At 44.5% G+C, this 21,309-nt stretch overlaps 1 protein-coding gene across 1 annotated transcript in view; it reads right to left on the bottom strand.

Moving 5' to 3' along the window:
• The window catches only part of LOC115083385 (lipoxygenase homology domain-containing protein 1-like), a 456,290-nt gene that overhangs the window by 313,592 nt on the left and 121,389 nt on the right, over nt 1–21,309 (bottom strand). Inside the window, exons 6-7 of the mRNA XM_029587186.1 lie at nt 18,844–19,054; nt 6,519–6,673 (exon numbers count right to left, since the gene is read on the bottom strand). Of these exons, the coding sequence (XP_029443046.1) occupies nt 6,519–6,673; nt 18,844–19,054 (366 nt within the window). The remainder of the gene's footprint in view (nt 1–6,518; nt 6,674–18,843; nt 19,055–21,309) is intronic.

Below are 21,309 nucleotides of genomic sequence, written 5' to 3'. Positions count from 1 at the left end.
ATGACAGTTTTACGTGTGTTGACAAAATAATGCATACTTTTAAGTAATACATAAAATGCTAAAAATAAAAGGAAGAAATACAAAGTAATAATAAGAGTAAGATAAAAGTAGAAGTAATATTCAGAAAACTGGGGCGTGGACAAGTTCTCCAGCTAAAGTTAGCTGGGTAGCTTGTCACAGATATTCAGAGGGATAGGTCTCCTGCTAAATATACTTCCTAAAGTTATCTGGATGACATTGTATGGATAATTTTAAACCTATCAGGACTTATTCCGAATATATCTAGATAAGTTTAGCTGTATAAGTTTTCCAGCAATATTCAGACTATAGCTACTTAACTTTGAAAAAAGCTTTGGGCCCTGCAGTTCCAGTCCCCCAATCTCACAATACTTAATATATGCACAAGAATAGCACTTGAACACCCCTCAACACCCCTAACTACAAAATTTAAAAGAAAGACATAGGCCATAGTAATCTGAGGCCATTCCCAGAGATCCTTCTGCTACCCCCTACCTCACCTTTCCGACCACCCCAAACACAAGTTGGGAGCTGGTACAGTTTTACAGTGCTCCTGACCCCTTCTGGGTGTTGCTCTAAAAACAATGTTTGAAAAATCATCTAAATGACCCCTCAATGTACAGAAAAGACAAGAAAAAGGACATTTCTCGAGTATAGGAGCTGCTCCATATTGTCCCTAATCAGACTGCATTTCTGGTCTGATAGCAGGACACCACATATTTTCAGTGATAACTTTCTGCCACTTAATGCCGTGTCTCCAGCCTGGAACCTTTCACAATTTGTCCCATTGGGAAAAAGTGCAGGTGGCCCCAACCTGGTACCTTTATTTTATTATTATTAATTTTTGTAGAAAATTACTGCTGCATAGAGATGTGAATCGTGTCCTCGATCGTCTTAACGATCGATTTCGGCTGGGAGGGGGAGGGAATCGTATCGTTGCCGTTTGGGTGTTTAGAATATCGTGAAAATCGTTAAAATCGTGAACCGGCACACTAAAACCCCCTAAAACCCACCCCCGACCCTTTAAATTAAATCCCCCACCCCCAAATACCTTAAATTACCCTGGGATCCAGCGGCGGGGGAAGCGGGAGGGCAGGAAAACCGGCACACTAAATCCCCCTAAAACCCACCCCCGACCCTTTAAATTAAATCCCCCCCTCCCGAACCCCCCCCCAAATGCCTTAAAGTACCCTGGGGTCCAGCGGCGGTCCGAAACGGGCTCCTGCTGTTGAAGCGTGTTGTCTTCAGCCGGCGCCATTTTGCAAAATGGCCGCCCCAAAATGGCGGCGGCCATAGACCAACACGATTCGACCGCAGGAGGTCGCTTCCGGACCCCCGCTGGACTTTTGGCAAGTCTTGTGGGGGTCAGGAGGCCCCCCCAAGCTGGCCAAAAGTCTCTGGGGTCCAGCGGGCGTCCGGGAGCGATCTCCTGCCGCGAATCGTTTTCTGTACGGATAATGGCGCCGGCCATACGTGTATGGCCGGCGCCATTTTCCGTATGGAAAATGGCGCCGGCAGGAGATCGACTGCAGGAGGTCGTTCAGCGAGGGTTCCGGACCTCCGCTGAACGACCTCCTGCAGTCGATCTCCTGCCGGCGCCATTATCCGTACGGAAAACGATTCGCGGCAGGAGATCGCTCCCGGACGCCCGCTGGACCCCCAGAGACTTTTGGCCAGCTTGGGGGGGCCTCCTGACCCCCACAAGACTTGCCAAAAGTCCAGCGGGGGTCCGGAAGCGACCTCCTGCGGTCGAATCGTGTTGGTCTATGGCCGCTGCCATTTTGCAGTGGCCATTTTGCAAAATGGCGCCGGCTGAAGACAACACGCTTCAACAGCAGGAGCCTGTTTCGGACCGCCGCTGGACCCCAGGGTACTTTAAGGCATTTGGGGGGATTTAATTTAAAAGGTCGGGGGTGGGTTTTAGGGGGATTTAGTGTGCCGGTTTTCCTGCCCTCCCCCTTCCCCCGATTTAGCTATGGACCGCCGCTGGACCCCAGGGTAATTTAAGGCATTTGGGGGGGGGGGGGTTCGGGAGGGTGGGGGATTTAATTTAAAGGGTCGGGGGTGGGTTTTAGGGGGTTTTAGTGTGCCGGTTTTCCTGCCCTCCCCCTTCCCCCGATTTACGATTTTTTGACGATAAATCGGGGGAATTGGTATTGTATCGTGGCCCTAACGATTTTTGACGATTTAAAATATATCGGACGATATTTTAAATCATCAAAAAACGATTCACATCCCTACTGCTGCATACTTTGTTGCTATAGCTTCTGTTTCTCCTGTTTCCCCAGAATTATATACTTTTTCCTGCTCATTCTTTTGTGGGAAGTCTTTGATTTTCCCTGTCAGCATTAGCAAATGTGCATCTCCGATATCTTTGTATTTTACACTGGAGGAATTGCATTTCTCTTTCTCTTCCTCTGGTGTTGTGCTACATATGGAGTGTGGCTTCTGGGGGTTTCAGCTCAGCTTCTTGTTTTATGAGTTTTTGATACTAACTTTCAACTTTGTGGCAATACAGTAAACATAACCTGCTCAAGAAGAGATGCTGGCCGATATTCTGATGGTTCTTGTAGCACAACAGATTGTGCAGTTATTGGCAAGAACACTGTACCTACAGCATCAACTATGAAGAAACAGTGGGCAGGCAAGAGCTTTCGTGTTAAATTTGTCACTTTTTTTGTGACTGAGGCTGATTCTTTAAAATGGCCATCTGGTAAAATGAGTCACAATGTAATATTCCTACTCAGGCATTAGCATGCTCCCTCCATGCCTTTCATATTTGCTTTTCAAAACAAGCTTTCTAGTGTTCGAAAATGTAGGGGAAAGCTTAGGGAAACAAGTGTTTTCTGTCTTTTGTACACAGGAATACCACTTTTTTTTAAGCTGGCTAAAAATGCACGAGCTCTGGAGGCCCTCATGTACTTTTAATAGGGCAGAGGATGGCAATTCTCAGCCATGCCTCTTTGCCCAGGTAAATTTCTATTTACCCGTGTAAATGTCTTTGAAAATTGTCCTCAATATCTTTTACAAATTGTACACTTCTAGCCATTGAGCAATAAGGAGACTATAATGTCTCCAAGGCTCACAGCTTCTCCTTTGCAGGCTTTTTCATAGTATTGCTATGAAAATATCAATTGTTTCCAAAGATGCACGTATTTGTTTCAGCTAATATTTAATCAATAAAATATTACTGAAGGTTTGGAATGGCAGCCATTTTTGTACATTTAGCTATAAATGGATAAATCTTCAAAGGGATCTAGCCAATTAATGGGCTTAAGCTGTGATACTGTGTGCTACAGTAAACACACCAATTTTCTAATTTACTGCACATTAAAAATGCTTTATACCAAGCTTTTTGGAAATAATGCATGAGATTTGCAAATATCACAAACTTTCAACAATTATTTCCTGGCAAACAAAATCAGGTGCAACACGCCCATGATAATGAGCCGCATTCCATGCAAAGCAGCTCATGACTACTTAGCACTTCTATAGTGCTACTTGACATATGCAGCACTGCTGCCATGCCAGCTGGGTAGCACAGCTTGTGAGGGAAAATTAGGAATGTTCGCCGGGGGGGCAAGGGGGGTCCTTCCTCCTCCTCCTGCAGGCTAGCTGAATAGGATTTATGCAGGAGGAGGATAAATCCTGTTGAAAAACAAGCCCTAGATTTCCCGGGTGGGGGAGGGGGCAAGGGGGATCAGGGAACCCATCCTGGGGGCCGCAGGGCTCAAATCAGGGGGTGACTACAAAAAAATCGGCCCCCCAGCCCCAGGGAGCTCTGAAAACGGAGCCGATGAAAAATTCAAAATGGCCACCGTTCCCGGGCTTTCCCGACCGGGAACGGCCTGGCCAAGCTCTGGGGACTCGATCCCCGGGCTATATTTGCCTGCCCTGACGAGGAGGGACCTTCCCCACCCGGCAGGCAGGCAGAGCAGAGGCCCCCCGCGAAAAAAACACGAAGAGGGCTGACACAGAAGAGGCAGGCTGCCTGCCGGCTTAGAGAGAGCCGCTCTGAAGAAAAAAACAGCTGAAAAAAAAGTTTGATTGGCAGCCTGCAGGCCCGGAATGAAGCAGGGGGGAATCCTGCTGACTCCTGCCTCTCTGGCTGCCGGTTCAAGCCCTCCGAAGACTAAAAAGGGTCAACTGCAGTAAGGTAAGTTTAAAAAGCATTTGAGTACTTTTAAAACTTAAAACTATATTCTACTTATTATTTCTTTTTTTTTTTTTTACAGACTGAGCACAGCAGTGGGGGTTCTAAGCCCCCTGGGCAGCCAGAGGAGGGGGAGACGAGAACTGGACCACCAGACTCGGTCCCCACACCAGGAAGCGGTAACGGACACAGGCTATGCACTGCACAAGGGGCAAAGCCCCCCCTGAGTCCCACAAGAGCTAGGAGACGGAGCCGTCTCCTGAAAAAAAAAAACCAAAAGCTAAAAACTTCCTGCCTAATTTTTTTTTTTTTTTTTTTACAGGAAGAAAACCACACGAGATCCCTAAGGAATAAGTACTTGCTTGATCCAAGAAGTAAGGAAGAAAAGAAGGCTGATTAGCCTAGATCAGGAGACCGAAGGGAGACCTGCTGCACCTGCTGGAGACAGACAAATACTGAAGGGTTACAGGATAGGCTCTGTCCTCATATAGGATATCCTTTCAGTTTTAGTCTGTCTCCACCTGCTGGAAAGGAGGCTCAACCCACAGGCTGGACTGATCCGGGTACGTACAGGGAATGGAGGCTTGGTTCAGGATTAGGCCCAGGCGTGAAGGCCAGAGCGCAGGCCTTGTAGGTCATCATTTTCTTCAAATGATGGCATCTGCTGGGGATGCATCAGATTAAATTAACTCTGGCACATCCTCCCTGATGGAAAGTACCATTTTGGTGTATGTCCAATGCCCCGCCTCATGCTCAGGCCTAAGCCACGGTCCCTGCTTTAGGTCTTAGCCTATTCCTTAGGCAAGGAAGGCCCCAGCCTGATGGGTGCATTTTTTTTTTTTTCAATTTTCAAAATGAAATGAGATTTACAAAATTTTGGCAGATCATAAATCATTTTGTTTTGAAAATAACCTGAAATAAAATAGGAAATGTTACTGTCATTTCCTATTTCATTTCTCCTGAATGCACATCTCTATATTAGAGGAAATAGGAATGAAAAAATATAATCCTACAACTAATCTCCGGTAATTACATTTGTGTAACTTTTGAAATAAAATGGTTATAAAATACTATACCACTGGTATTATTTATTTATTTATTTTAATTTTTTCTATACCGGCATTCGTGATAATATCACATCAAGCCAGTTTACAATAAACAATGGGTGATAACCTGAACAGAGAATGAAATAATATGAACTATAAATAATATACTTTAGCTTCACAGAATAGGTATAGGATCTCAGTTAAATGCTGGAGAGATTGTGAGAATATGAACTCATGTGTGGTAGTGGACATGTCTAAAAATCAAAATGTATTGGTTCAAGATAATCTCAGATTTATGAGATCATGAGTACCTGGTTACCAATGGATCTATTGTTCATTCTACTCAGTTTGCCAACCTTAAAATCTTTTCCTCTATGAAAAGGTGTGCATGAGGATCCCTTTAATAATATATTATTGGTGGCAGGCAAACAACTTTTCTCTCTATTGGAAGCTGCTGAGAAAGTTGCCCATTAATAGTTGGCTTCAATTGGTGTGGAAAATTTTCTCTGTGGAATTAATCATTTTAGAGATGCATACCAAAATGTGGTAAGAGTGTGGAACCATTTTTTAAATGTTCTGGGAGAGAATGTAATTTGTTGCCTACAAACTAGTCTTTCCCTGTGATTTCTGAAAAGGGATATTAGGAATTGTTGTTCTGTTAAAGTCTCAGGACATGATAATGTTAACTCTTAATGTCTGTAAAGCTTCATAGTACTTTTACTTACATGCTTTTTTAGATACAAAACACTGATATTCCTTATACAATTTTAACTTTTACTGCACAAGTTATAAGGTGCAAAGAATCCTCAATAAAGAACAGTGTTTGGGCAAAACAAATACCTGACCTTGAACAAGGTGGTTTTACATCCCTCTTTTTGTTTAGATATCAGTCTGACTAAATATAAGAGAACAAATGACGTAATCAGTTTTTACAGAAAGGAGGAAGACCGCTCCAGGAGTATGATCCTAAATGATTGACTTTCAGGTTCTCTGGGTCGGGACCTGGGATCTTTGGTAGCGTCCCCTTGAAGCTCAGACACACCGTATGGACTTGTTGGTTCCTGTTGTGGTTTATTAGGGGGGTGGGGGAGGATCTTTGATTTGGGGAGGGGGGGAAGGGAAGGTTGGTGAGGCGGGGAAGTAGGGGAAACTCATGCATCTCTTATTCTCTTTTGTAACTTGTCTGGGGGTGTTTCAATGTCACAACACCTCCGGTCCGTTGCTTTGTTGTATTGTTCATTTTAAACAATAAAACGTTTCAGATTAATAAGGTTGGGAAGCCATAATATAAGTTCCATTACCTGTCCTCTAGTAAAAGTGACTGGACCCATGTCTGCATTATTCAGCCATCTTTTCCCAGAATTCCCTCTTTCTCCTTGAATAAAAAGGTAAGCATTTCCAACAGCATCAGCATTCTTTATATCTCCAGTGTACACATGGACTGTGTATTCTATAACTAAAGTAAAAATAAAGCACTATTATACACAATTTTAACACTACAATACTTGCACACCTAATATATCAATACATTCCACCATTAAGTATCATTTATATAATTTATATAATCTCCTACCCACTTGTTTGAGATGTAACTTCTTCACATGTTTCAATGTAAACCGATGTGATGTGCAAACAAATGTCAGTATAGAAAAGCCACAATAAATAAATAAATAAATAAATAAATAAATAAATTTATAGAATAAACATGCATGATAACAATGATAGTTGAAACCAAAAGTTGAGCTTTTTTATATTACAATATTATTGCTTTCAGGATCTCCCTTTACACAATTACATGCAGAGACACCTTGGACTCCACTAGATGGCCCCAGCTTCCAGCTATTCGGGCCGATACAGTAAGGACGTGAAAGAAAGTGCGGCAGTGCTGGGAGCACCCTCATTTGCCGCGCGCACATCTTGGTTCACAAGCCGCTCGATTCAGTATTCAAATTAGATGCAAATCCAAGCTGCGTCCAAAGCGCGTCAATGAAGCGGTAGGCGTTCGCAATCCATTTTACTGTATAGAGCGGTATGCAGCACCTACAGTATCCAGGGTGCACTGGTACCTGTCATTTCAAATGTCATTTGAAATGTCATTCCACCAGGTAAGTGGATGGTTCTTTTCTACAGACCCTGCTGCCTTGAGTGCCCGGCCGGACGTCCAAGCCATGACCTCGGACGTCCGGTTGGACGTCTAGCCGGATGTCCGATCATGGATGCCCGGCTGGACGTCTGATCATGAACGCCCAGATACAGGCGTGAAGGTCCATGAACGGACGCCGAGGTTGTGACTTCCGTTCATGGACCTTCCCGCCTGTAGGCCCCGCTGCCTTGAGCGCCCGGCCGGACATTCAAGCCACGAACTTGGACGTCCGGCTGGGTGCTCAAGGCAGCGCGACCTCCAATCATGGATGCCCGGATTCAGGCGGGAAGGTCCATGAATGGACGCCACGACCTTGGACGTCTGGAGCCTCAGAGACACCCAGAGATGGATGGATGGTACAGTTCAACCAAAACATATCTTATACCTCCTCCGGTCTTGCTGCTGGGTTCTCCGGTCAGATGGGTTCTCCTTGCTGCTGAGCTTCCCTGTTCGCCTCTCCAATCTGCCGAGCATTTCGAGTGTTTTTAATTCTAGCATTTCTCATTCTGCTTCTCAACCGAATGAAAAATAGCGCCAGAGCAATAATATACATGTTGTCCATGGCGCTGTCCGGTACGAAGTTGACTGAACACCACACTAACGTCAGGATCAGGGTAGGCGGGTAAATATGCAGGTTAAGATGCGGCAAATAAGCTGGTTAAAAAGGCGATAATCTGGGCGCACGTTACTGTATCGGAGGGAATAGCTAAATCGATCATTAACATATCATATACATGCGGCGGGCGGAGATAGATACGCGTCCATTTTGGCAAGTGGTAAGGCCGCGTAAAACCGGATACTGAATCGCAGGTTAGCCTTACACGTCCAAAATGTGCGTCCAAAGCGGGTTAAAAACAGGGTAACCGCGGCCGCGCTTTACTGTATCGGCCCGATTGTTTGTCATTTAGAGGATTATCATTCCTAATAGTAGCTCCTCCAGACGCTTGCCAGAATGTGTAGCCCAGAGTCCATGAGGGAGTTGAGGAGTGAGGAGAGTGAAGCAGTGTAGTTTTGCTTTACTCTGGGAAAGGAGTGCTTTCAGTGTGCTTTCCAAGTTTAGGCCCCCCCTGCCTAGTAAGGAGGAGAGAGAGACACTGCCTTGCCAGGTCTTAGTTATAGACTAAGGGAAGAGAGAAACAGAGAATTGTTTATTTTTGTCTTTTTGCTCAGAGTATTTAGATTTTTGCTGTTTTTGCCTTGTATCTGCTGGGAGGCTGAAATCCCCTCTCCGGGGTGCTGGAGGGATCTGTACACCCCTTCGCCCCATCAAAAGAACATTAAAGAGACCTGTAGATAAGATCTAGTGCTGTTTATGGCATGACTGAGTTTTCCATCCGATTGGGAAGAAAGTATTTTGCTGCTCCCTTCCTTACCCATAGCTGGACTGTAAGAACGGTTCAGGATTAGGCCTTTCCTGCAGAAGGGCCTGAAGTCTACCTATCAAGAGGATACTAAGGGAGAAGGACCTTTGGAGACACCCTCCCCCCTATTGGAATTTCCACTCTGGATCACAGGTTGGAGCTTGTGAATGCCCTCTGGGCATCAGGTACTGTGAAAAATGAGACATCCGGCCTGGATAGGATAGCCCAGTCCCTTGGGACACAAATTCATTCCATACCATGGATGAAATACAAGTTCCAAGTTTCAGTACAAATGACATTTTCACAGAGGGAGATACATCTTAAGCCTATGTTCCCTTAAGGATAAAGAATCTTAATGTATTTGGACACTTTATTATTTGTTCCTATTGATTCTTTTCAAATCAAGCACAGTAAACTTTAATTTGAACACCCATTCAGCGAGTCCAGCCTGTTTTGTCAAGGTACATGTCCCAAAGAACTAACGGGCCTATACAGAAAACCCGCGGGAGAGCCGGCAAGCGCCCGCTCTCCCGACGCGCGCCCAGGCCACTCTCCTGGCCACACGATTCAGGAAGCTCAGGTATGCTAATTAGGGGCCATGGTAAAAAGAGGTGCTAGGGACACTAGCGCGTCCCTAACGCCTCCTTTTTGACAGAAGCGGCGGCTGTCAGCAGGTTTGACAGCCAACGCTCAATTTTAGTGGCGTCGGTTCTCAAACCTGCTGACAGCCACGGGCAGATTTAAATTTTTTTTTTAATTTTTTTTACTTTTGGGGCCTCCGACTTACTATCGCTATGATATTAAGTCGGAGGGTGTACAGAAAAGCAGTTTTTTCTGCTTTTCTGTACACTTTCCCAGTGCCATTCGAAATTAACGCCTGCCTTTGGGCAGGCGTTAATTTCTGAAAGTAAAATGTGCGGCTTGGCTGCACATTTTACTTTCTGGATCTCACGGGAATGACTAATAGGCCCATCAACATGCATTTGCTATTAGTTTCGGGGGGGTTGGCCGCACGTTTTCGACGCGCTATTACCCCTTACTGTATAAGGGGTAAAAATAGCACATCGAAAACGCGCGGCCAAACGCAGGCTAACAGTGCGCTCCACTGGAGCGCACTTTACTGTATCGGCCTGTATGGTAGCACATGTACACAGAATGTTTCCAGTCCCTGGGGCAAGAAGGTTAGCCTTCCCCACACAGGAAAAAATCCACCCCTTGGAGATACAAGAGTTGGGAAACTAGCAGAGGAGCTATCCCAGTTTAATAAATTATTTTATGGCCCTTTGGAATCAGACATATTTGCTGAAAAAGGGTTGCATACATATAACCGCTATTCTCAGTTTAGAAGGGTCAAGATGTGACAAGTTGTACATAGACTCATAGACCCATAACTCATAGACCCATAACAATAGCGGGCCCCACCTTATGGAACTCCCTCCCCACCTGTCTCAGAAATGAACCTTCATTGCAAGTCTTCAAAAAACACCTCAAAACATGGCTGTTCCTAAAAGCTTTCCCACCTGACACGTAACCTGCCCAAATGCAACTGCAACACACCACGCCCCCTACACAAGCATCTCGCACCACCATCTTCCCTCCCTTGCACCACCTTCCTCCCACCTATCCCCCCCCTCCCCCCTTTCAACCCTCCTTGCCAACCTTAACCTTAAAATATCCTCATCAACAAGTCATTTATGTACATATGTTATATACTATATCAAATGTTCCATGTAATCCTGTTATTTCTGTTACAATTCGTTATATTTTATTACAATATTATAATTTATTATATTTATTACAATGTTATAATGTAAAATAGGGCTGTTACTACCCTATTCTTTTAGTTATCTGGAAACCGATGTGATATCTCGATCGAACGTCGGTATATAAAAGAAAGAAATAAATAAATAAATAAATAAATAGACTCTCTTTGTTGCAGTGGCTGATGCAATTATTGCTGACCTCATATTAAGAAATTCCAAGCTCAAGTTGCCTGTGGTATGGGGTATATTAAATTCATGTTTGTCAATTATGTTGAAAGCATGCTTTGAGTAGCTTAATGTACAATTTCAAACTGCATTTTATTTGTACTGCTGTTATCTTACAGTCTGTTTTTATTAGCATCAATTTAGTTTAGTTTATTATTTAGCTATGAAAGTTTTTAGTTGCTTTAGGTGAATATAATCTATCTCAATTGAATTCTCTTCATCTACAGAATTATTTCTAGCAAATCAGTATGGGAAGAGCATTCCTACTACAACATAATACCCAGTGTCTGTCATTCTAAGAAACATATGTGGCATCAGATGTACTTATTCACCTGAAGAGAAAAGGAAGGATTTGGTGGCTGAAGGAGCAGGACTGGAAGGGCTCCCCAAGCCCTGTTAATCAACAAGAAGAGGAAGGAGCTGCTTCTATTCCACTCTCAGGCCGAGAGGTGGCTCCAGTTCATCCTGATTTCTGTATGAAAGGCAAAGCCTGAAAATAAAGAGCATACTCACTCCAGCCTATGTTCTTTCAGTTTCCAGCCCGTGCTCCTTCAAAATGAGCTACTACTGCTCCTGTGACAATAAATCTTTGGACCAGCCCTTCCTGACAAAAAAAATAAGGACTGCAAGGAAGGGGAAGGAGTCTCTGCTGGTCTGGAGTCCAGTGGTTGGCAGAAAACCATCACTTACATTAGGCATTTTTTTGGTCCCTCCAGCTACTGGCATCCCTTAAAGAAAACCAATTTAAACTCAGCATGTTCTATGTATGCTCACTAGGGATTGGTCTTCCCATATGATACATTTCCTATGTGATGTAGTTTTGTGGAAGGTATGTAGAGCATGGCGTATGTAGAGCATTGCCATTTGTTTTATTGGAGGCACGATATGTTATTTTGTTTAATGATTTGATTTTGTATTAAATTTTTGTAATTAATGAAAGTTTTATGTTTGATTATTATTATTTTGTATATGATGTATGCTACCTTAGATAAAGTTCCTTTAAAAGGTATGTAATAAATTATATCAGCAAATAAATAAACAAACAAACGGGCCAGACCAATCAAATACTGGCCAGTTTGCAACCCTAGTATAATGGCTCCTCCTGTTTCATGTTTGGAAGACTGCTTTTAAGGTCATGATGCACATCTTTGTTTGAGCTGAATAGATTGTGAATATCTCTTTTTATGACATTTGCTTTTCAGCAAAATGAAAAAATGTTGTTAGTGTTTTAATGACTCTACTGCCACTCAGGAAGGTTTTTTGTTTGTTTTTTTTATCTTGCTTCGGTTATCAGGTGGCATTTAACAAAAATGTTATTGTTAGTTTATGCTGGCTGCTGAAAAGTCTTCTTTAAAAGTATAAAGTATGGGTCACCCTGGGGGACAATTTTATTGATTCTTCTTTACCCAGGTTCATGTTCACTCTCTATACTTTATTAATAATGAGTGAAATTTTGAAACCCAATTTTCATGAATAAAATCATTTTTAGGTAAAATCAAAAAGTATATTTCCCTCTGAACCCAGTACAATAATAAACATAAACAGAGGTCTAATATATGGTCCAAATTATTCCCACACAATGATTCAAACAATTGTTACAATCCACTCTTATTACATTTATTATTTTTTAGTATTCAGACTACAAAATCAGTACAAAACACCTGAGGTGCACCCCAAATAATAAAATCCTATGTACTGTATATTACACCATCTCATTATAAAACCCATCCACTCATCAAATCCTCCAACATATACATACACATACATCCATACACTCATTAAAACAATACAATCACTATACTCAACACAAATCTTTTATAATGCATTATAATATCCTGCTTATATATTAACCCTACAAGGTCCCTAGTTTCACCCTCAAAAGGGCTTCTTCAGGGTTAATATTTATATAGTCATTCAACACTTGTTTAAAGGAAACATTCACAACTGATCTCCATTGTAAGTAGAGGGAACTCTGAAGAACAATTCACAGTGTAAATTCTTCAAAAAGATTCTTCACTGGAATATGTGGTAAATGTGTCTAGTAAATCAGTTAAGCCAACTCTTTCCCAATGTAATATCGAATCCTCCAAATAATTGCTTCATTAAAACACGACTCAAAATATTTCATAAACCATGAATCATATGAGTTAATCCATGTAAGTACTTCACATTCAGATATGAAAAATCTAAAAAAAATAAAGAGAAAATATAATGGCTAACAGGAAATATCACCTTCACTTCCCACCTGATAATATTAACGTGATAACCCTACAGACCTTCAACAATCACCGCCAAAACATTTCTAAGAGTCACCTCACAAAAGAACTAAATGGTGCACTTAAATATCACAATTAAAATCATCCAATGGTTCCTTTTCTAAAGAACTTTCACAAATTCAGAACATCATTTTTCAAAAACAAGCTTACCCCATTACTCTGGACATTCAAAATGCCAAATGACTCTTCAAACCGAAATCCAAAATGGCCACCATTTGAGAGAAATAACATTGAGTCGTACCTCACACATCTGTGTTCATGACAGATAGAGTCCATCAAGCTAGGTTGAGAGAACATTGCAAAAATCTCATCTTTGAGTGAGTTTCCTCACTCCGAAGGTCATCAAATCTTCATAAGAGAGCACTGTTCTGTTCGTACGTCTCACTTTGAATGTCAAAGTGGCCCCTAACCCCCTACACTACTAACTAAACCTCACCTTGAGCTACTAGGGATATAAATACCTATCATATTGGACATATGTCCCAAATCACTTTGTACTAACAGAGACCGTAATAGGGATGTGAATCGTTTTTCAACGATTAAAATTATCGTCCGATAATGTTAATATCGTCTTAAATCGTTATAGAACACGATACAATAGAAATTCTAACGATTTATCGTTAAAAATCGTTAAATCGTGTTAGTGCGCACTAAATCGAGTTAGTGCGCACTAACTGAAAATGATACAAATAAACACTTTCCAGGTCACTGAAGGTCAGTTAGGAATGAATATGTGTTCCTATTGGCTGGCTGCCCTCTTATCTATTGATGTTACCAAGGTTACCACTGAGGTGATGGTTGGGGGGATGGGAAATGGAACTGGAAACTAACGAACACCAACAGAAAATGAAACAAAGTGTTCACACTTCCCAGGTCAGTAAAGGTCACTTAGGAATGAATATGTATGTATGTATTCCTATTGGCTGGCTGTGCTCTTATCTATTGATGTTACCAAGGCTAACACTGAGGTAATGGTTGGGGGGATGTGAAATGGAAACAGTTGGAAGCTTGACAAAAAAAGTAATGTAATGATCAGCACTCACGTGACTAGAACTTGTTTGTTTATTATTTTTGTTAGCAGGCACCTGAAATGCTAGTGCATGTTGAATTTGCCAATCACTGTGCATTTTAGAAAGGTGGTCCTGGCTGGAACTGTACACAGTTCAAATATATGTAATTGATTGTTGGTAAGTGTATTTTTTACGTAGCAACACTGGCACAAGTATGTTTACTTTTCCTCCTACTTAACTCACTAGCTCAGCTTTGTAAGAAGGGCTTCTCTGCTTGTGTGTTGTTTTTGTTTGGTGTGAGGAGAGCAGAAACATCAGATCTTTATTCAATCTACTACAGTCATCTCTTACAGTGCCCTATCCCTATTAATACCAGGAGTGTTGTGATCTTCCTGCACACAGTGCCCTAACCCTGATACCAGTCTGAGACAGCTCCCTCCCTGCATTACTAGTGAGAGGCTGGCTTCACAGACAGGGGGGAGCTGCCTGACCCTCACTCCTGACTTCCCCCATGTCCCAGCTAGTGAATGGTGTGTGGGTGAGGGGGGGGGAGGATGGTGAAGTCTGAGACAGCTCCCTCCCTGCATTACTAGTGAGAGGCTGGCTTCACAGACAGGGGGGAGCTGCCTGACCCTCACTCCTGACTTCCCCCATGTCCCAGCTAGTGAATGGTGTGTGGGTGAGGGGGGGGGGGAGGATGGTGAAGTCTGAGACAGCTCCCTCCCTGCATTAGTGGTGAGAGGCTGGCTTCACAGACAGGGGGGAGCTGCCTGACCTCACTCCTGACTTCCCCCATGTCCCAGCTAGTGAATGGTGTGTGGGTGAGGGGGGGGAGGAGGATGGTGAAGTCTGAGACAGCTCCCTCCCTGCATTACTAGTGAGAGGCTGGCTTCACAGACAGGGGGGAGCTGCCTGACCCTCACTCCTGACTTCCCCCATGTCCCAGCTAGTGAATGGTGTGTGGGTGAGGGGGGGGGGGGGAGGATGGTGAAGTCTGAGACAGCTCCTTCCCTGCATTACTAGTGAGAGGCTGGCATCACAGACAGGGGGGAGCTGCCTGACCCTCACTCCTGACTTCCCCCATGTCCCAGCTAGTGAATGGTGTGTGGGTGAGAGGGGGGGGGGAGGATGGTGAAGTCTGAGACAGCTCCCTCCCTGCATTACTAGTGAGAGGCTGTCTTCACAGACAGGGGGGAGCTGCCTGACCCTCACTCCTGACTTCCCCCATGTCCCAGCTAGTGAATGGTGTGTGGGTGAGGGGGGGGGGGAGGATGGTGAAGTCTGAGACAGCTCCCTCCCTGCATTACTAGTGAGAGGCTGGCTTCACAGACAGGGGGGAGCTGCCTGACCCTCACTCCTGACTTCCCCCATGTCCCAGCTAGTGAATGGTGTGTGGGTGAGGGGGGGGGGGGAGGATGGTGAAGTCTGAGACAGCTCCCTCCCTGCATTACTAGTGAGAGGCTGGCTTCACAGACAGGGGGGAGCTGCCTGACCTCACTCCTGACTTCTCCCATGTCCCAGCTAGTGAATGGTGTGTGGGTGAGGGGGGGGGGGAGGAGGATGGTGAAGTCTAAGACAGCTCCCTCCCTGCATTACTAGTGAGAGGCTGGCTTCACAGACAGGGGGGAGCTGCCTGACCCTCACTCCTGACTTCCCCCATGTCCCAGCTAGTGAATGGTGTGTGGGTGAGGGGGGGGGGAGGATGGTGAAGTCTGAGACAGCTCCCTCCCTGCATTACTAGTGAGAGGCTGGCTTCACAGACAGGGGGGAGCTGCCTGACCCTCACTCCTGACTTCCCCCATGTCCCAGCTAGTGAATGGTGTGTGGGTGAGGGGGGGGGGAGGATGGTGAAGTCTGAGACAGCTCCCTCCCTGCATTACTAGTGAGAGGCTGGCTTCACAGACAGGGGGGAGCTGCCTGACCCTCACTCCTGACTTCCCCCATGTCCCAGCTAGTGAATGGTGTGTGGGTGAGGTGGGGGGGAGGATGGTGAAGTCTGAGACAGCTCCCTCCCTGCATTACTAGTGAGAGGCTGGCTTCACAGACAGGGGGGAGCTGCCTGACCTCACTCCTGACTTCCCCCATGTCCCAGCTAGTGAATGGTGTGTGGGTGAGGGGGGGGGGGAGGATGGTGAAGTCTGAGACAGCTCCCTCCCTGCATTACTAGTGAGAGGCTGGCTTCACAGACAGGGGGGAGCTGCCTGACCCTCACTCCTGACTTCCCCCATGTCCCAGCTAGTGAATGGTGTATGGGTGAGGGGGGGGGGGGAGGAGGATGGTGAAGTCTGAAACAGCTCCCTCCCTGCATTACTAGTGAGAGGCTGGCTTCACAGACAGGGGGGAGCTGCCTGACCCTCACTCCTGACTTCCCCCATGTCCCAGCTAGTGAATGGTGTGTGGGTGAGGGGGGGGGGAGGATGGTGAAGTCTGAGACAGCTCCCTCCCTGCATTACTGGTGAGAGGCTGGCTTCACAGACAGGGGGGAGCTGCCTGACCCTCACTCCTGACTTCCCCCATGTCCCAGCTAGTGAATGGTGTGTGGGTGAGGGGGGGGGGAGGATGGTGAAGTCTGAGACAGCTCCCTCCCTGCATTACTAGTGAGAGGCTGGCTTCACAGACAGGGGGGAGCTGCCTGACCCTCACTCCTGACTTCCCCCATGTCCCAGCTAGTGAATGGTGTGTGGGTGAGGGGGGGGGGGAGGATGGTGAAGTCTGAGACAGCTCCCTCCCTGCATTACTAGTGAGAGGCTGGCTTCACAGACAGGGGGGAGCTGCCTGACCTCACTCCTGACTTCCCCCATGTCCCAGCTAGTGAATGGTGTGTGGGTGAGGGGGGGGGGGAGGAGGATGGTGAAGTCTAAGACAGCTCCCTCCCTGCATTACTAGTGAGAGGCTGGCTTCACAGACAGGGGGGAGCTGCCTGACCCTCACTCCTGACTTCCCCCATGTCCCAGCTAGTGAATGGTGTGTGGGTGAGGGGGGGGGGGGGGAGGATGGTGAAGTCTGAGACAGCTCCCTCCCTGCATTACTAGTGAGAGGCTGGCTTCACAGACAGGGGGGAGCTGCCTGACCCTCACTCCTGACTTCCCCCATGTCCCAGCTAGTGAATGGTGTGTGGGTGAGGGGGGGGGGGAGGAGGATGGTGAAGTCTGAGACAGCTCCCTCCCTGCATTACTAGTGAGAGGCTGGCTTCACAGACAGGGGGGAGCTGCCTGACCCTCACTCCTGACTTCCCCCATGTCCCAGCTAGTGAATGGTGTGTGGGTGAGGGGGGGGGGGTGGATGGTGAAGTCTGAGACAGCTCCCTCCCTGCATTACTAGTGAGAGGCTGGCTTCACAGACAGGTGGGAGCTGCCTGACCCTCACTCCTGACTTCCCCCATGTCCCAGCTAGTGAATGGTGTGTGGGTGAGGGGGGGGGGAAGGATGGTGAAGTCTGAGACAGCTCCCTCCCTGCATTACTAGTGAGAGGCTGGCTTCACAGACAGGGGGGAGCTGCCTGACCCTCACTCAAGCAGAGAAGCCCTTCTTACAAAGCTGAGCTAGTGAGTTAAGTAGGAGGAAAAGTAAACATACTTGTGCCAGTGTGGCTACTTAAAAAATACACTTACCAACAATCAATTACATATATTTGAACTGTGTACAGTTCCAGCCAGGACCACCTTTCTAAAATGCACAGTGATTGGCAAATTCAACATGCATGTGTCTGCTAACAAAAATAATAAACAAAGAAGTTCTAGTCACGTGAGTGCTGATCATCACATTACTTTTTTTGTCAAGCTTCCAACTGTTTCCATTTCACATCCCCCCAACCATTACTCTGTGGTAACCTTGGTAACATCAATAGATAAGAGCACAGCCAGCCAATAGGAATACATATTCATTCCTAGTGACCTTTACTGACCTGGGAAGTGTGAACACTTTGTTTCATTTTCTGTTGGTTTTCATGAGTTTCCAGTTCCATTTCCCATCCCCCCAACCATCACCTCAGTGGTAACCTTGGTAACATCAATAGATAAGAGGGCTGCCAGCCAATAGGAACACATATTCATTCCTAACTGACCTTCAGTGACCTGGAAAGTGTCTATTTGTATCATTTTGAGTTAGTGCGCACTAACTCGAGTTAGTGCGCACTAATCGGAAAAAAACGATTTTTAACGATTTTTCAACGAAATAATCGTGCCAAACACGATTTTCTTCTCCTGCCACACGATTTCTATCGTTAAGACGATATGGAAAACGATTCACATCTCTAGTCCTTAAGTTCTTATCCCTGCACATGTTTTTCCGAAAACCCTGGCAAAGAACTAAAAATTGGCCAATGTTTTAAAATAATACGTTTAATATGTCCTGACCTGGTGGAATAAGGAATGTCGCAAACCATCCTATGAATTTGGAGAAGACAAATTTTGTCCACCTAGAAAGCCTATTTTTTTGCCCACAGCTATTTTCAAAGATGAAGCATGTGCATACTTTTGCTTCTAGAATTGGTGCAAAGCCCAAGAGTACAAAGCATGTGCTGTCTTTACCCCAATGTGGACAGTTTGAAAATTACTCTTTATAGAGTACATTTTCAGTAACACCTAAGAGCAAAGTTGCATGCATACTTTGAAGCCCGTAGACAACACACACATTTTCCATCACGAGTAGGCATCTGCATTAATTGTCTTTGAATAATGAGTTGGTCCGCAGCTAAATGTATGCATGTAACGTTACCTGTTTCAAAAACAGCACATAGCACACTGCCAATCTCTACCTGTATAATTCTTCATTCTATGAGCATGTCACATAAGCTTTTGGACATTTACTTCAGTGCATTCTCACAGGAGACAGAAAGAAGTTCAATTACCAGGAGGAGGATCCTCGCCCAAGTAGAGAGCAGGAAGTTCCACACACTTTTCTTCATTAGGTTTAAACCAGCAGTCAAAAGCAAGCCACATTTCCTGTTTGGTGCCTGTGTGCTTTATATGCATTGATTCCAAATGCCATGGCTCCTGCAGCTCAGCACTGACTGCAGATACCTGTACTTTGTAGATAGATCCTAAACCTTCCAGTTCATCCTGCATGACAAAAAATAATTAGCAAAATGATATTTTGTTTGCTTAGTGATGTCAGAAAGATTAATTAGTTTTATTTCATTTCATTTATTTCATTTATTAAACTGTATTAATCGCTTACCACATGATAGGTCTAAGCGATTTACAAATACAAGTTGTGTCAGTATATATAATACAGTACATTATCTTGTTAGTTTTTTAATACTTTTAACAAAAGAAAACATATCCATGCCAATAAATAAAAAGTAATTTGTAGAATTTTAAGAAACATTTAGAATATGTAATCACTTGATACAGATAAGAATGGAGTTTACAATGGTGAACACGCTTTTGCAGTTTTCATGATCATAGGGTTAAACAAGGTGAATGCCCTTTATCGATGTCCAATGTGCTTGTATGAGGGAAGGGGCTGACCTTGCTGTGAACCAATTCATGTTCTAGGTGAAAGTCACATCCACTTTTGGATTAGTGTGCCAAACCATCTCACTAAGCATGTATGGACAGTCAAACTTATGGGTGTTGTTCATGTCCGCACCAATGCCTGGGTAGGGAGGTGCAGAATGAGGAAAGAAAATAACACAGTTGTTCAGGTAAACTGAAATGCTTGCCTAATAGCATGAGCTGCTAGCCTAACTTTATAAAACTAGGCATGGTTCACAATCTGAAAAAATCAGCCAGAGCTATTACATAAACTAGTAAAAGATGAGCCACAGTCCAATCGCTAAACATAGAAATATAAGGAAGGAAATTGTGTTTCACTGTCCTTAAAGCAGGAACCAGTAATGTATTTATTACCTTGAGACATAATAACGTGGTGACTGTTTTTTAAACAAAGTGAGGTAGACTTTATAAGCATTGCTAGCGCAAAAATGGTCACATACACATGCATATGTGGGTTGCGCGCGAGCAAAGCAGATTTTAAAAAGCCGCAAAGTATATGCGTGTATACCAGTGTGTGCGTCAAAAATAACAGGGTGGAAAAGGGGCAGGGAATGGGTGGAGCATGGGCAGTCTGAGGTAGGGCCAACAGTTACATGTCTAACTCCACATTTTAAAACTGGAAGCCACGGCGCGTGTCGGCTTGTTATCCACATAACTTTACTGCTGCTTCAGTTGAGGAGGAAGTCTGTCGATCTCAAGTTTTAGGGCTTATAGGACAGGGTGAGGGATCTGAGACAACTAGGGGGTGTACAGGATGAAGAACAAGAGGGTCTGGAAGACCTCAATATTTCCTGGGCAAACTAGTGGACTAATTGGAAAAACTGGGTTGTCCCTTGCACGAGCACGTTTTAAAATCCGTGTACATAATACTGCATTAAAGCCAAAACAGTTCTGTGGAAGACCCACGTGCTATCCTTGAGTAACCTCTTAAAATCAGGAGCATACTTATGTGTTTTTGGTATATTTTAAAACATACGTGCGAAAGGGCATGCTCAGTTTAAAATTCCAGCGTATCTTTGGTCGCATGCTAATACAAGTGTGTATGGGTTCACGTATGTTTGTTTTAAAATTAGCCTGAGCTGTTTTGTTGCTTACTATTTATTAAAGTGATATGCTGTGATGAGTTCTGCCTACCATGTCCCTCATTCTTAACTCTTCCTGAAAGGCTCTATAAGATTTATCTCTTGGCCTCTGGCCTATCTATTTCTGCCCCATGTAGCACATCTGCATGTTTCCTACCTTCTCTGTTTGGGATTTTTTCTATCTCTGTGTCTGTTAGTCTAGGGTGTTCATTTATTAAAGTGCATACAAATGTGCATAGATCTCTGTTTTTAATGCATATTTGTGCAACAGCATTTAGGGACCTATTTATGTGGTGTTAACATCCATTAAGTACTGAATTCAGCTCCTACATGTGTTAAAAGCACATTAAAGCATGCTGTTGGTAACGCTTGCACAAGCTTTACTGATCACGCTTAAACAGTCATGGAAATATACAGAAATTATTCATGAATTGTATTACATGCAAATGCATGCACAACAGTCATTAATATTTAAAAGGCTTAACATAGATCACAATACAATTCACAATTCACAATATACCTCAGTGGTGTAATTACGTTTCCTCCAAGAGATACTGATATATGCTTGCTGATGTTCTTGGGCCACTCACATGCACACACACACACATACACCGAGATCTCCATCTTCACAGGTAGGCTCCTCCAGAGTCAGTCCCCCGTCCCCTGCCAAGGTTTAAAGGGGCTTCAAGTCGTGCTATTTCTCCTCCTTCGTTCCCTAGAACCTAGGGAGAGGGG

Source organism: Rhinatrema bivittatum, chromosome 2 (assembly GCF_901001135.1).
Source record: "Rhinatrema bivittatum chromosome 2, aRhiBiv1.1, whole genome shotgun sequence".
NCBI classification, from domain to species: domain Eukaryota; kingdom Metazoa; phylum Chordata; class Amphibia; order Gymnophiona; family Rhinatrematidae; genus Rhinatrema; species Rhinatrema bivittatum.
Note: the sequence above shows the minus strand (reverse complement) of the source record. Positions and strands in the feature narration are given on the sequence as shown.